The following is a 13,839-nucleotide window of genomic DNA, read 5'->3' on the forward strand; positions in this document are numbered from 1 at the left end:
GTCATTGTCTTTTCATGGCTAGGTGTGACAGTAAATTTATTTTTAAATTTATGTGTGATTGATCATGTCTAAAGTGTCAGTGTTAATTAAATTATCAATGTATTACCAAAGCTCTTATAGTATAGACAATGTCTTAAACATTTTGTTCAGAATGATAAACCCAGCCAATAGTAGTTTAAATTTCTATACATCTACTAAAAAGCATGTTACTGCTCAGGCCTTTGCAGGTAAATGTAAACATCATATTACCGTAAATTATAAAACCATTGATCCTGGGGATTTGATAATTTATTTTTAGTCCATGATCTTATATTGCCATCAATTTGGTATAATGAATAATATTATATGTGTACTCTATACATTTGTGCATACTGGATGCGCATTTCTGTGTAGACACAGTGCTTGAATATACTGTAAGTTTCAGCACAAAAGTGTCCCTAAGTTAATCTTTCATGATGTATGACATAATGGATCTTAGAGAAATGACAAGTCCAGAACACACAAGCCCCTATGCTATCCATTCAGCCATCATGACAAATTATTTTAACTTTTCCACCTTACCATATATATATATCAACTTAAACGTCCTTTGCTTAGTGCCGTCCAACATCTACACAATTAATTGAATACATGTTGTAATGTGAACTTGTACACTTTGATGTGGAGGACCTTCTTGAGACTTGAAATGCGATGAGATGACTGTGCACACATGATCGTCCTTTAATCGTCTCTCCACAGAACCTTCATTCATGTTTCATGTCAGGGGATGTTAACAGTGGCAGCCATTTTGGTGCTCAGCCATCAAAAATAGATGTTTGCTTTTTCTTTTATGGCAGACAGTTAGTTTGTGTAGGTTTTAGTGTGTAAATTTTGTGAGAGCAGGATAAAATACAGTTAGTTTTACTACATGGAATTACTTGTATGAGAGGCATTTTAGAAGTTGTGCAGATGAAGGAAAACAAAATTCTATGGATAGTCAACTTCTTTATTACAATGAGTGCAATGTTTTGGTGTAGGTACTAAAACATTATCATGCATGTGATACAAAGAGTTGTAACATGGAGAATATATACATACGGTATATATATCACTTGCTTGATAACTCATGCTTGATAACATGTTAGTACCTTCACCGAAATGTCGCACTCATTGCAATAAAGAAATTGACTTATTGATACATAGAACTTGGTTTTCCTACATGGAATTACGTGAGTAATTTGTATGCATTGTTATACAACATATTTACAGGAACAACTGTATTTGAGTTGTAAGGTATTTATTATTTGTGACAGCAATAAGTTACTTTTGCTCAGGACTGAGTGTAGTGATATTGGAAGTCTGTCAACTAAGAAGAGAAAACACATATTTTTAAAAAGTTATGATTCTGCTTTAGTTTGTTAAATACCACATCATGATATTAAAAAAAAATAGATATAATTGTCACAAAGATGAAGGTTTTTGCGAAAAGAAGTGAACGCTGTATTATACTTTAGACTGTTGTCATGTCACACACAAAGTGTCTCGTATATGATGAAGTGTTCAAATTCAGGGAGAAAAGTACATTGTCAGATCTGTGAGCTCAGACCTTTTTTAGTGCTTAAAGTGACTTAGCACTAGCACTGAACCACTAGACTGTCAAATCTTCAGGTTTGTGTTGGCGATGAACCAACCTCATTGTTAGGAGTCGGGGCGGTGGGGTAGCCTAGTGGTTAAAGCATTCGCTTGTCACGCTGAAGACCTAGGTTTGATTCCCCACATGGGTACAATGTGTGAAGCCCATTTCTGGTGTCCCCTGCCTTGATATTACTGGAATATTATTAAAAGCGATGTAAAGCTAAACTCACTCACTCAATGTTAGGAGTCATGGACAAAGGTGTACAAGGAAACCAAAAAATTCAAATTTTTGGCATTTCAATTTCTATTTTGTTAATATTTAAATACTTCAATTTCATTTTATACTGTCATTACTAATTATGATTACAGTTATTGATTGAACATTTGTTGAATTTTGGTTTATATTCACACTTTGATTTCTACTTCTGTAACATTCATATATATGGCAACGTAATATCCATTTATACCACCTACAACTTTGAGGGTTTTTTGTGTCATCGTGACTAGTGTTGATAGGCATGACAGGAATTCAAGTCATGAAAACATGGATTGCCTTGTTCCTTCCCCCTGTGAATAGGGGTGGGCGTAAGATAAGAAGCTAAGTGACATGTAGGTGTAGAGTCACTTACTTGCCTCACTGCATGAGCAGTCTAGGTCATTCGTGTTTACTGGTTTGGAGAATTGAATGGCCTGCCAACTCATCAATAGCCAATGGCTTTTGATAAGATCTTGCTATGAGCTGGTGCGTAGAAAAAGAATTAATTCTGTGTCAAGGTGTTATTTTTGTGGGCGTGTGAGCATGTTTGAATTAGATTGGAAAATGTGAATATACTTACAAATATGCTCAAATTTACGGAGCAGTATGTGGAATATATTAATATATTAAGTTAATTTCTGTAAGGAGGATATAACACTATTATTATAAGGTTTTTTGATAAAAATGATTTAAATGTTGAGTAAGTTATATTGATGTCCGACTACTACAATATTTGAAGTAACTGACTGACTGACTGACTGACTGACTGACTGACTGAGTTTGGTTTTACACCGCTTTTAGCAATATTCCAGCAACATCACGGCGGGGGACACCAGAAATGGGCTTCACATATTGATGGGTCCCGAACCGGGTCTTCGGCGTGCCGATCCAACACTTTAACCACTAGGCTACCCCACCGCCCCATGAAGTAACTAAGTCGGCCTAGTGGTCAGTTGAGTGGTTCCTCATGCCGAGTTTGACACCTACATTTGTACCATAGTGTCTTCTGCCTCCATGCAGTAGTCTATAACTAAAAGTTGAAATATTGTTAAATGAAAATAAGTCTTATAATCATTAAATCACAAATGGTCTTAGGTTTTGGGAAAATAAGAATAAAATGTAGAAAAAACAGTCCATTTTCGCAGGTGCTGTCATTGTCCTCTTGACAGGCACACTGTCATAATCAAGGTCATCAAGACATCAAACACTGTCATCCATCACATTTATCTCATTATCAGTTAGAACAGCTAATAATTATCTGGGGTGTGTTTCACCATTAACCTGCTCTATCTGTGGTACTACTGAAGACGAGTCTTTGATATATGATGACAGTTATATCCCCAAACCAATTACCTCCCCTCCTTAACGATTCGTTATGAAATGTCTAGTCTGAAAAGAGACGTTTTTTGTTTATATATTTAACTGACTGAATTTGTTCTAATATTTTGCTGAGTGACAAAACTTGATCATGCAAAGTCTGGTCTAAAAGCTTGCAAGAGTTATGTCCCTTGATGTGATCACTATCCCCTACTCTTGGCTACATTTGTTATTCCTTTATATCTTACTTAATATGTTTGATAATTGTCTTTTAGATGTATTTTTGCAGTTATCTATTATACCATCTTCAAAGAATACTACTACCATTGTTACAATCTATTTTCTTATGTTTTACCAATTGTTTTCCAGCTGTTGGTAACCTGAAGCAGTACAGTAAAGTGACTGACCACCATGTTGCACGCCATGGGTTCGACTGCTACATGTTCACCCCGGACTCCCGCCCTCACTGCATCAAGGACTCCTACACACTGTCTGATCTCACACCGACCAAGATACTTCGTGGTGCCGATATCTACAGGAAAGATGGACTCTGCAGCTCAAATCTCTTCAAGCTGTGGCCTATCGTTCTCAATGATCACAAAGTCGAAAGCCCACAACTTAGCATGTTACGCAGGGTAAGATGCAGTATCTTTCAAACATATCTGGCTAGCTATTCTCGAAACGTTCGTAGCCCTACGAACTTCTTAAGCCCATTCTTAACACATTGGCTACGATCAAAGTTAAGAATTCTTAGAGTTACGAACATTTCGAGAATAAGGGCCCTGGTCATCAAGGTGATCTTAGTGTAACCTATGTTAAGGTATAGGAGTTACGATCACCTTAGCGCTAAGACATGAAATAGTTATTATATCACATTCAATCATTAAATGACAAAATCATGAAAAGTTATTGAGAATGTGTTTCACCAATCTCCATGTCAAATATAAAATGGAAAGGAAAGTGGAGGGACAGTGCTACTGCTTATTGAAAAATATATAAGAAGGGAGTGAGGAGTCTTGTGAAATGGCTTTCATAAAATATGCTTTTGTGGGCTTCTAACTCTAATTAGCTACATGTATATATTTGGGTGCAAAACCAAAAATGATTTCATCATACCCAAATAGTTTGGCTTTTGCTTACATTCAAACATGCTTGAAAAATATTAAACATGCAATGGTATATTTACACTTGATGAAATTACAACTTTAGTTACTGAACAAATGCACGTATCACCTATTCATAAACAAAAATGCTATGTGTTGCACATTGTAACTGAGACATATATTGCTGTTGAGAGTTTCTGCAATATTTGTCATTCTCTGAGCAGTACTTGAATAGACAAACATTAGAGTTACCTGAAACGGCCTTTAAAGCAGAATTATTTTGGAATATCTACTCATTTTTCTAATGAGTTTTACTTATACCCAATAGACAGGACTCAAGGCAGCAAAAAGGGTATTGAATACATATGGGGGAATACTCAATGGTTTTACAACTTATCTAGAGCCCGAGGCACTTTGGTCATGGCCGTCAAACACTGACTGTGACAGTAAAGCATCTCATCATGACAGCACTGTATTTTCACTGAAAGAAAAACAATGGTAGACTATATACATGTAACAGCCACCTGCACATTGAAAGGTCACACTGCTTTCAATCTAAATAGTTCTGGCTTTAATCATTAGCTGTCTTGTATGTTTAAATCATTAACTGTTTACAAAGTTTGTTAGATACAATTAGACATGGTTAGACAATGGTCTCATATTGTTCACAAAAGAACTGACTTTTCCAAAAACTATTCCTGTTGTACAACTTATCTGAATTAGCTGTGGACTAGTTTAATGGAACTAATTGTGTCTACCCCAGTAAAACAATCAGTGTGAAGCAGTAAATGTTTTGTTTGAACAAAATTCGTAATTGGTTCATTTCAACAGGTTTACAGGTTTGTCATGTTGATTAACAGTTGCATATTTTAATTATGGATTTTATTTGCAAATTCTAGGATCGGACGGGTCAATCATGTAACAAAGGCTACAAGGTCCTCAAGATGCCCGAGTGTCGGCGCACGATACATGAGTTTGACCTTGAGGACAGCAACAAGGTTGAAGAGGAAGGGATAGATTATTTCTGCGAACCCTCCGTGGTCCAGATTGATACATCAGGGGTCGGCTTCCAGAGAATGTCTTCATTTCGTGACTCATTACGAGATTCTGATGCCAAGAAGAAAAAACGAAGAAGAACCGTTTCTGGTGTGCCCGAGAACTTGTTGTATGAAATCAGTGAGTTTGAACGAAAGAAACGAAACACATTTGACAGTGCTCCTCGAGACAGGCCAAGAGCTTACAGTTTTGATGACCTAGATGCTAAGACTAAAACTGAAAGAGATGAAATCCTTGCACAGTATTTTGATGAAATTGATGCAAAATATGAGGAAATGCTTGAAGAAGAAACAGCACAGAAAGAACCCAAAATACTGAAATTTTTACCCTGTAGACGTTCAAAATCACTCCCAAGATGTGTCAAAATGTCCCATCGTAGTATCGAGCGATTTCAGCAAGGCAGTTCAACAGGAAGTTACGCCAGTACACTGAGTCTCGCGAGTGAGAACTCAACTGGTTCAAGGTTTTCCCGTTCAACGAAGCGGTCCAGCATCATCAGCAACAAGATTAAGTCCCTTGTCAACGCTGGGAATGCTAGGCTGCGACAAAGACCGAAGTCACTCGATCTGGATGCCATCGAACTCTGCCCAGAAAACAACAAGAAGACGAACTTGAGAAAAGCCACATCTCCCAGCATGCCTGCTAATATAGAGCAGACGACGTCTTCCACAGACAGTGTGGTGGGACCTGGGACGTACTACTATTTCGAGAGTAACACCATTCCACGAGCCCAGGCTAAGAAATATGACTTCCCATGGGAGAGTCTGCCTAAAGATTGGACCACTTCAGTGAAACTGCGGGAAATAAACAAGAGGAAGTCAATGGAAGAACGTAATTCTTCTTCAGGTAAGCCATCAAAGAACATTGTTTGTATTTAGCTGCTATAGTGGTCAACAATCCACTGAATTTCTACAAAAGCCAATTTGCATGCATGTAGCCTTTAACTATTTCTGTCAACAGTTGATTTTGCAACATTTGTGTTTAACAAACAAGAAAACATGAGACTTCATGGTTTAACCAGCAACTGTTATCCATAAAGTTGTATGTTAAAATATTTACCTACCAACTTCTACAATGCCGATTAATGAGTTCAGTATGATTCATTCATATATGTTTTCTTTAGATAACCATCTGAATATCCAACAGAATAATTTTCTGTCTGCAGTTTAACTGATTGATTCCTTTCTGTTATGATATGTTATGTAAACAGTTTCTTTTTACAAGTGTCACTCAACAAAAGGTTTACAAAATATTACCAGCAATTTGTGTCTGTTGAAGGAACATAATTACCAACACCAACAAATGAAAATCAAGCACCTGCTTCAATTGTATATCGTGCAGTCTCCCACCGACTCATCTACACATATCAATTGCACATTCCACTTCATGTCAATTGGCTTAGGTTAATCTGCATAATTTATAGCAAAGTATGCCACCCATCTTTCATCTGCTGTATACAGGAATAGGTCCAGTAATCCTAATCTGACACACAGGATTAAGAACAGCTTAAAGGATTTAACAAATTGGTCATAAGCTCTAATCCCAGGGGTAGCTCCCCAGCATGGCAAGTAAGTGATTTAAGGTCATGGACCCTCCTGCCTGGGTCAGATTAGGTGAACCTGATGCTATAATGAGTTCACACATTCCGTTCAGCCTCTGCTTATTATGGTCATACATCATTTGAAAAATATTTTTTTCATGTTTGAAATTTGGTCTGTAATATATGAATGGTTTGTCTGAAGCATGTACATAAATATTCAACAGGCTTAATAGATGCCTTTTTGGTGAGTACGTCTGAACAGGACAATGTTTTAGGTATATATTTTACCCATATTTTACAAATTTACCTTTCATCCACCCTTGTAATCATGATATCTCAATACATCATGTGGAAATACTTAAATGTGTTATCCAGTTTTGAAATTTGAGCTACCAGTATATATTTTATTTGGAGAGATGAATATTGTTTGTTTTAAAAATTGGGTACTTGTTTTGTCATCAACTCTGAGTAAACTGGTTTGGAGGTAATGTAAATTGTTTTCATCCATGGTGTTTGCAATTAATTTTTACATCTTTTTTCATTCTTTCATTTTATATTTTATCAACTATTGATCTTTTAGAAAAATACTTTTGTCAAATAGCAAATTGTATATGTTAATATGAAGGAACCCAGATAAACCATACATTATGTATATTTTGTGACAGTAGCTACTGATCCTGAAATTATTCCTTGTTACACACACTCTTCCTTGAGGATTCATGACAACCAACCCTGCTATTTATTGATTGGGATAGTGTTGAGTAATGACAGCAAATCAAACAAATAAGTGTACTTACTAAGACTTGACATTTCTGAAAGATTTTATTTATCATACTCTATTCTGACAGATCTTGTTTGCTATACCACAAGGTACCTTTTGAATGCCAAACACACTTGTAACATTAAGTGCTTATAATTCATTTATAGAATGGTAATATGACAACAGTGTTGCAGTCTGTATGTTATCATTACAGGTGCCTGGAGTGCTAGTGGGAGCAGCAGCAATCGTCAGTCACTGGATTCCGCCAAGTCCAGCATGCCGTCATCCACATCTCAATATTCCATAGGGAAGGATTCTGGTAGAGACTCACCCTCTATCACTGATGACAGGTGGGCCACTTACTGAATTGGAGCTGATAGGATATGAATTAAAAATAAATACTCATATCTCATGCTTGTAGAAAGAATCAACAGTCAGGGAATTTGAGACCTTCCTTACCTGATGGCATAGGGCATGTGGTTGCTCATGGTATTAACCACTGGTTTATGTGACCTAGACTTCGTTATTTACAGGACACAATGACAGCTGGAATATTGCTGACTGGTATAAATCAATATGCAGGAAATTGCTCATTTGATGGTCTAACCTTGACTTGTGAATGAACAAAGGATATCGTTTGATGGTTTAACCTTGACTTGTGAATGAACAAAGGATATCGTTTGATGGTTTAACCTTGACTTGTGAATGAACAAAGGATATCATTTGATGGTTTAAGCTTGACTTGTGAATGAACAAAGGATATATAACCTTGACTTGTTGATGCTTTGATTTAACCTTGACTTGTGAATGAACAAAGGATATCGTTTGATGGTCTAACCTTGACTTGTGAATGAACAAAGGATATCGTTTGATGGTCTAACCTTGACTTGTGAATGAACAAAGAATATCAAAATATATATATGTTAAAAGATGTTGAATCTTTGCTAACTCCTTCATTATATGAAATGTCTTTCATTGATTAAAGTTATTTGGGTGTGTCAGGATTAATGTTTTCATTGATTCTTTTCCAAATGTTTCAGACCTGATGGTTTGAAGTACAGTCCAGTCCAGGATGTGGCTCACGAGGATGATGAAATCAAGTCAGTGACTGGGACCAAGTCCCACTTCACCAAGATGGACACTGACGCCTGGCTGCAGATGTTAGCAATGAAAGCTGCAAGTAGAGATGACGTAACCACCGACTGCGCCGACACGCTCAAGTCACTCTCCCAGCTCACCAAACAAAACATCCAGGCACTGGATCTGATGTCTCCAGCTCTCAAACCTCCACAGAAGTTGGATGATGAGGCCTCGTCTGTGTATTCATTGGATCAGGAAGGCTTCTACACGTCCTTCCACAATGATAGTGGCTTGAGGCGTAGCACTGCCACACTGGATGAGGATTTGGATAAAATGTCTCCTGTGAAGGAAGCACAGAGTATGCTAAGCATGTGCAGCACTAACACCGTGGAGAGCGTCATCTATAGACCTAAAGATGGAGAGAAGTTAGCATCCCCTATAAGTGTTAAGAAAGGGGGTAAGTGTCCTCCTCCACCGCCCCGCAGAACTAGCAGTATGGAAGTCTGTGCTAAGATTCGTGAGAACGACAGCAGTAGTAGTTCAGGAGGTAGCACCTCTACACTCAACAATGATGGATCTAAACCTGGCCACAAAGGTTTAGATTCTTCTTTCTCTGAATCTGACCAAGAAACCATCTATGCAAGACTCAAAACCAAAACCAGAATTTCGTCCGGTATGTATCCATCCTGGTGCTCTGTTTCTGATGAAGACTCCACACCAGAGAGTTCCCGAGAGAAACTGATGAATGGGCACAAAGATGTCAATGGAAATGCTTCTAAACTTTCGCCTTTTGCTAGAAGCATGTCCCAGCCAACATCGATTGTAATGACAGCCGGACAGGATCTATCCCTAGGTAATCCTACCATGGTAGGATTGTCAAGAAAGGGAGAAGAGATGGATTTGGATTGGGAAGGTCATACTCTACCCAAGAGACAGTCCTCAACAAAGATGATGGATGATGAGGATTTCACCACCAACTCTTGGCCAAGGTCTGGTATTTTGAAGAGAGATAAATCACCCAATGGCAAAACCCCGAAAACATTGAACTTTGCACCAATGATTAATATGTTTGATCCAAAGTCCCCTAATGGTGTGCAGCTACCTTTGCCTGAAATGTCCTCCTCATCCTCTGATGAAACAAAGACCTCAGCAAACTCACTTACAAGTGCCTCAGATGATGGGTCGTTCTACAAGCTTGCTATTCCTCTAGGTACACCGGAGACTGTGAAGAAACATCATGGAAAGATTCCAATGAAATACCAACCTATCATAACAGTCAAACCTAGACCTAGATCTGCTACAGATGCAGGTCAGAAACCCGGTGCTTATGTAAAACTGTCCCCTGGTTCCCAGCCATCACCACCAAGTCAAGTTGTGTACCCGACTAGTGTCATCAAGCCATCTACCTCTACACCAAATGCATCAAAAACGCCTTTCAGAAATCGCTCGTCAAGTTGCAACAATCGAGTACGAGCTCACTATGCATCCACAGATGTCATGTCACAGAGTTCAGGGAGCTCATCCTCCATTCCTTCCATCTCTTCATCATCCGATGGTGGCTACATGGACATGAAGTCAGCGACTATCAAGAGTTACCAATCAGACTCTCTAAGCAGTAACAGCTCCATTGGCTTATCCGACATTGACTCTAGTAGTTTGACGTATGTCAGCATGTCCAGTGCAAACTCTACCCCGACAAACTCCACCCTCACCTTGACACAAGATTCAGGGTCAGATATGTCTGGGTTAGAAGATAGGAACAATTACATCACTGTTGGGCAGAACCCAGTGAAATCTATGAGAGACATGGCTGTTGTGAATGGACCCACAGTGTCTAGTCCACCAACTTTCTCCAGTTTTAATGGACCCAATACCAGATCATTCACATCAAGCTTATCCCCATCTCCCACTGTTGAAGCACCTAAAATGGCCATGCACAGATCTTCCACAAATCCTCGAATTTCAGGTGGTTCACAAGGTGTTTCTCCTGCTTCTAGCTCCTTCATACCTCATTCAAGTTCAAGCAACCAGTCTCATCGACATTCCCTGTCTCCTCATCAATCAACTCCAGTTAATAATCCTCCCCCTAGTCAGTCCAGCTCAGTCCAGAGACCATCTGTACTGGCAGTGTCACCAATACAACAGTCACAACGTCCTAAAGACAGGCGCAGATCAGCTCCTCTACTTGGACAGTCCCACAGCAGCTTCTACTCTCAAGGCTCGCCAAATGATGCCTATTCTAAAGGATCACCAAATAATGGCCTCTCTCAAGGATCACCCAGTGGCTTCTATTCCCAAGGATCACCCAGCAATGCCTACTCTCAAGGATCACCTAGCAGTGTGAGGTCAGCAGACTCACAAGCCCCTAGTAGTCGCAGTGACTCTTACAGAGTAGCCATGAAGACGGAATATGATCAAGGATCACCATCAACTCCCAACAGAGCTACATCATACCGAGCTGCAGTCACCAAGACAAACTCAGCCCCTCCAACAGTTGAACCAGAGGTTGTTAACAGGGCTGATTCCTACAGATTTGCAGTGAGGAATACTAATGGTCTTGTAGACGTTTCTCATAAAAGAAACACTTCTTATCGTGTTACTCTCCCAGAAGGTGAAAGAGACAGTAGACTCGATGCTCTTAATTCATGGAATGGTAGTGGTAAGGACCTTCGTAGAATGGGCATCACAGACATTGATCAGTTAAAGTGCTATTCGGATGATGATTCCACCAAACGGGCAAAGGAAAAGAGTGGAGGAGCGCTCTTTGCTACTATAAACTCCAGCAAGAAGAAGATGAGTTCTAAATCAGACATTGAATCTTTGCTGAAAGCAAACAAAACACCATCTCCAGACACTGGGAGCAAGAAGTCAAGCAAGAATGATAAGGACAAGGACAAAAAGAATGCCAAGACAAGGTCATCCACTTACATCAGGTTCGATCCGATCTTTGAGGACAAGGAAGATTTCTTCAATTCATCATCGGACACGCTTAGGGCACCCTCTGTGTCGTCCCTGCGTCCTCTCTCTGCATCACACTCAAGTGAGACGCTGACCACAGAGGAGGGCCCATTATTGGGGAAGAAGCTGCAGGCTCCAGGCCCTGTAGGGAAACGCAAGGGTTCAAATGGCAAGAAACCAGTAGATGAGAGAGCTGTCATGTCCATTCTAGACAGCATTAAGTCAACAATAAAATCTATTTCTGGTCGAAGTCCTGACAAGGAAGACAGTCACTATGTAGCCCAGCAGTATGCTTCAGACATTTGAGGGTTGCAGATAGAATGTACAGTGACACCCTGTTAATCTGGACTGTCCATTTTCAGTTAAACTGTCGAAATAAATATACTTCTAGATTAATTATTCAAGGGTACTTTGTGTCATCCCTCTGGATGCACGTAGATGTCCTAAGAGTAATTGTCCAGAAGGTAGCATCAAAGTCCAGATTAGATGGGTTTCACTGTATACACTGTCAGTGTAATATTTCCATGGTGACTTGTTAACGTGGTTGTTTCTAATGGGTATTAGTGTCAAATACATGTAATGACCATCCCTCTAGGATGACAGGTCCATGACAAAGTCATTTCTCCTGGATGCTAGCTGAGATCAAATCTCCATTTTGTAACACAGAAGCTAAAATGTGTGGGTAAATACTTTGTACATGACCTTAATTAGCAAGAGGTGTACGGTGGTAAAAAGTGTAAAATGATACTGAATGAGATCTGAAATGGACATGATACCCAAAATATAACAGTTAACTACAAAACCCCTCCATCAATGAGTTAAATATAAGCTGATTCTTGAGGTTGGGAGTATTCATCTTTACACCAAGTTTATGCCATGTGATGCTTTTGTCATATCACTTTGGATTATTTGAAGTGTAAATAGGAAGGGAAGATATTTAACATTATGACAATGTTCAGGAAGTTTGATTAGTTTCTATGTTAACATGTTTGTACTGGTGCAGTATTTGACATATTAATGATTAAGTTAAGAAACTTGTGTATGGAATGCTTGAATGTACATTGAGCACCCTTGATTCAGGTATTCATTTAGACTTGATGATTCTGACAGTAACTTTATAATTATAAGAAGTGTAAATTAGAACAAATTACACAGATAAAAAACAACAGAGATCATTTACATTTTGGTATTTCAAATGTGTGGTTATGGCACAAGATTTAAAATTCTTCAGCATTATCTAAACTGAAGAAAGTAATCGGTTTTTATCAATTTGCTAGGACATGTAAATATATAAGTATTTAGTTAATGGTTGCTGAATCTGTAATATCTGATATTGATCACAAGATAAATCTTGTCTCATGTAAGACTTGGTGCAAAAAGCATTCATCATAATAGATTGTTCGTGATGTTTGTCTAATTGAGGGAATGGTTAAAAACTATTTAAGATTAATATTGGGTATTTTAACATACGTGTATGCTTTGTTCATAGTCTTCAAAAACAACTCATGCTTTTTACATAGCATCAGCTTTAATACCTCATAGGTTGATTTGTAAATAATACAATTTGAGTATGATCACCAGAATATTGCCACAATGATAATGTAATTATACAGTTTATCATCAATCATTACATTGCCATTACTGCTGCTTGTTCATCACACATTATAATAGTCATACCTATACTAGCTATTAGTTGTATTTGTGCCTATATTTGAAAACAGTTAAACAGATTGACATTCTGATTAAAGAATAATATTTCTGGTTATCATTTAAGTAGATTAATAGAAATAATGTCACTGGTACTTGTTTAAGTATTTTATGGATAATTGTAAAATATTAATAAATTAATGGACCCTTGAATCAAATCTAGCATCAGATAATATATGTACTGCAATGGCTACAATGTGTTCAGTGCAAATGCTTTTCTACTACTGCCATGCCAGCAGGTCCATACAAATCATTCCTATTCTTATCATCCTCACAAGTATGGCTAAATTATTTATTTATCATAGTTAATCTACTTGCATGAGTCATCGCTATATTCACATCTGAAGTCAGATTCATAAATACATTTGAGACAAAAAATCATATCTTAGTTTGTTAATGATCAAGATTGCATTGTAATCAAGTGTCCTTGAGACAAGAAACAGACTGC

At 38.2% G+C, this 13,839-nt stretch overlaps 1 protein-coding gene across 1 annotated transcript in view; it reads left to right on the plus strand.

The window, feature by feature from the left end:
• LOC124292470 (serine-rich adhesin for platelets-like) overlaps positions 1-12,611 on the plus strand; it is a 62,300-nt gene extending 49,689 nt beyond the window's left edge. The window contains exons 2-5 of the mRNA XM_046729560.1: positions 3,557-3,822; positions 5,190-6,192; positions 7,861-7,996; positions 8,687-12,611. Of these exons, the coding sequence (XP_046585516.1) occupies positions 3,557-3,822; positions 5,190-6,192; positions 7,861-7,996; positions 8,687-11,990 (4,709 nt within the window). The 3' untranslated portion in view covers positions 11,991-12,611. The remainder of the gene's footprint in view (positions 1-3,556; positions 3,823-5,189; positions 6,193-7,860; positions 7,997-8,686) is intronic.
• The last annotated feature ends 1,228 nt before the right edge of the window (positions 12,612-13,839 follow it).

Source organism: Haliotis rubra, unplaced genomic scaffold (genome assembly GCF_003918875.1).
Source record: "Haliotis rubra isolate DU_JTF1 unplaced genomic scaffold, ASM391887v1 Scf519, whole genome shotgun sequence".
Lineage (NCBI taxonomy): Eukaryota > Metazoa > Mollusca > Gastropoda > Lepetellida > Haliotidae > Haliotis > Haliotis rubra.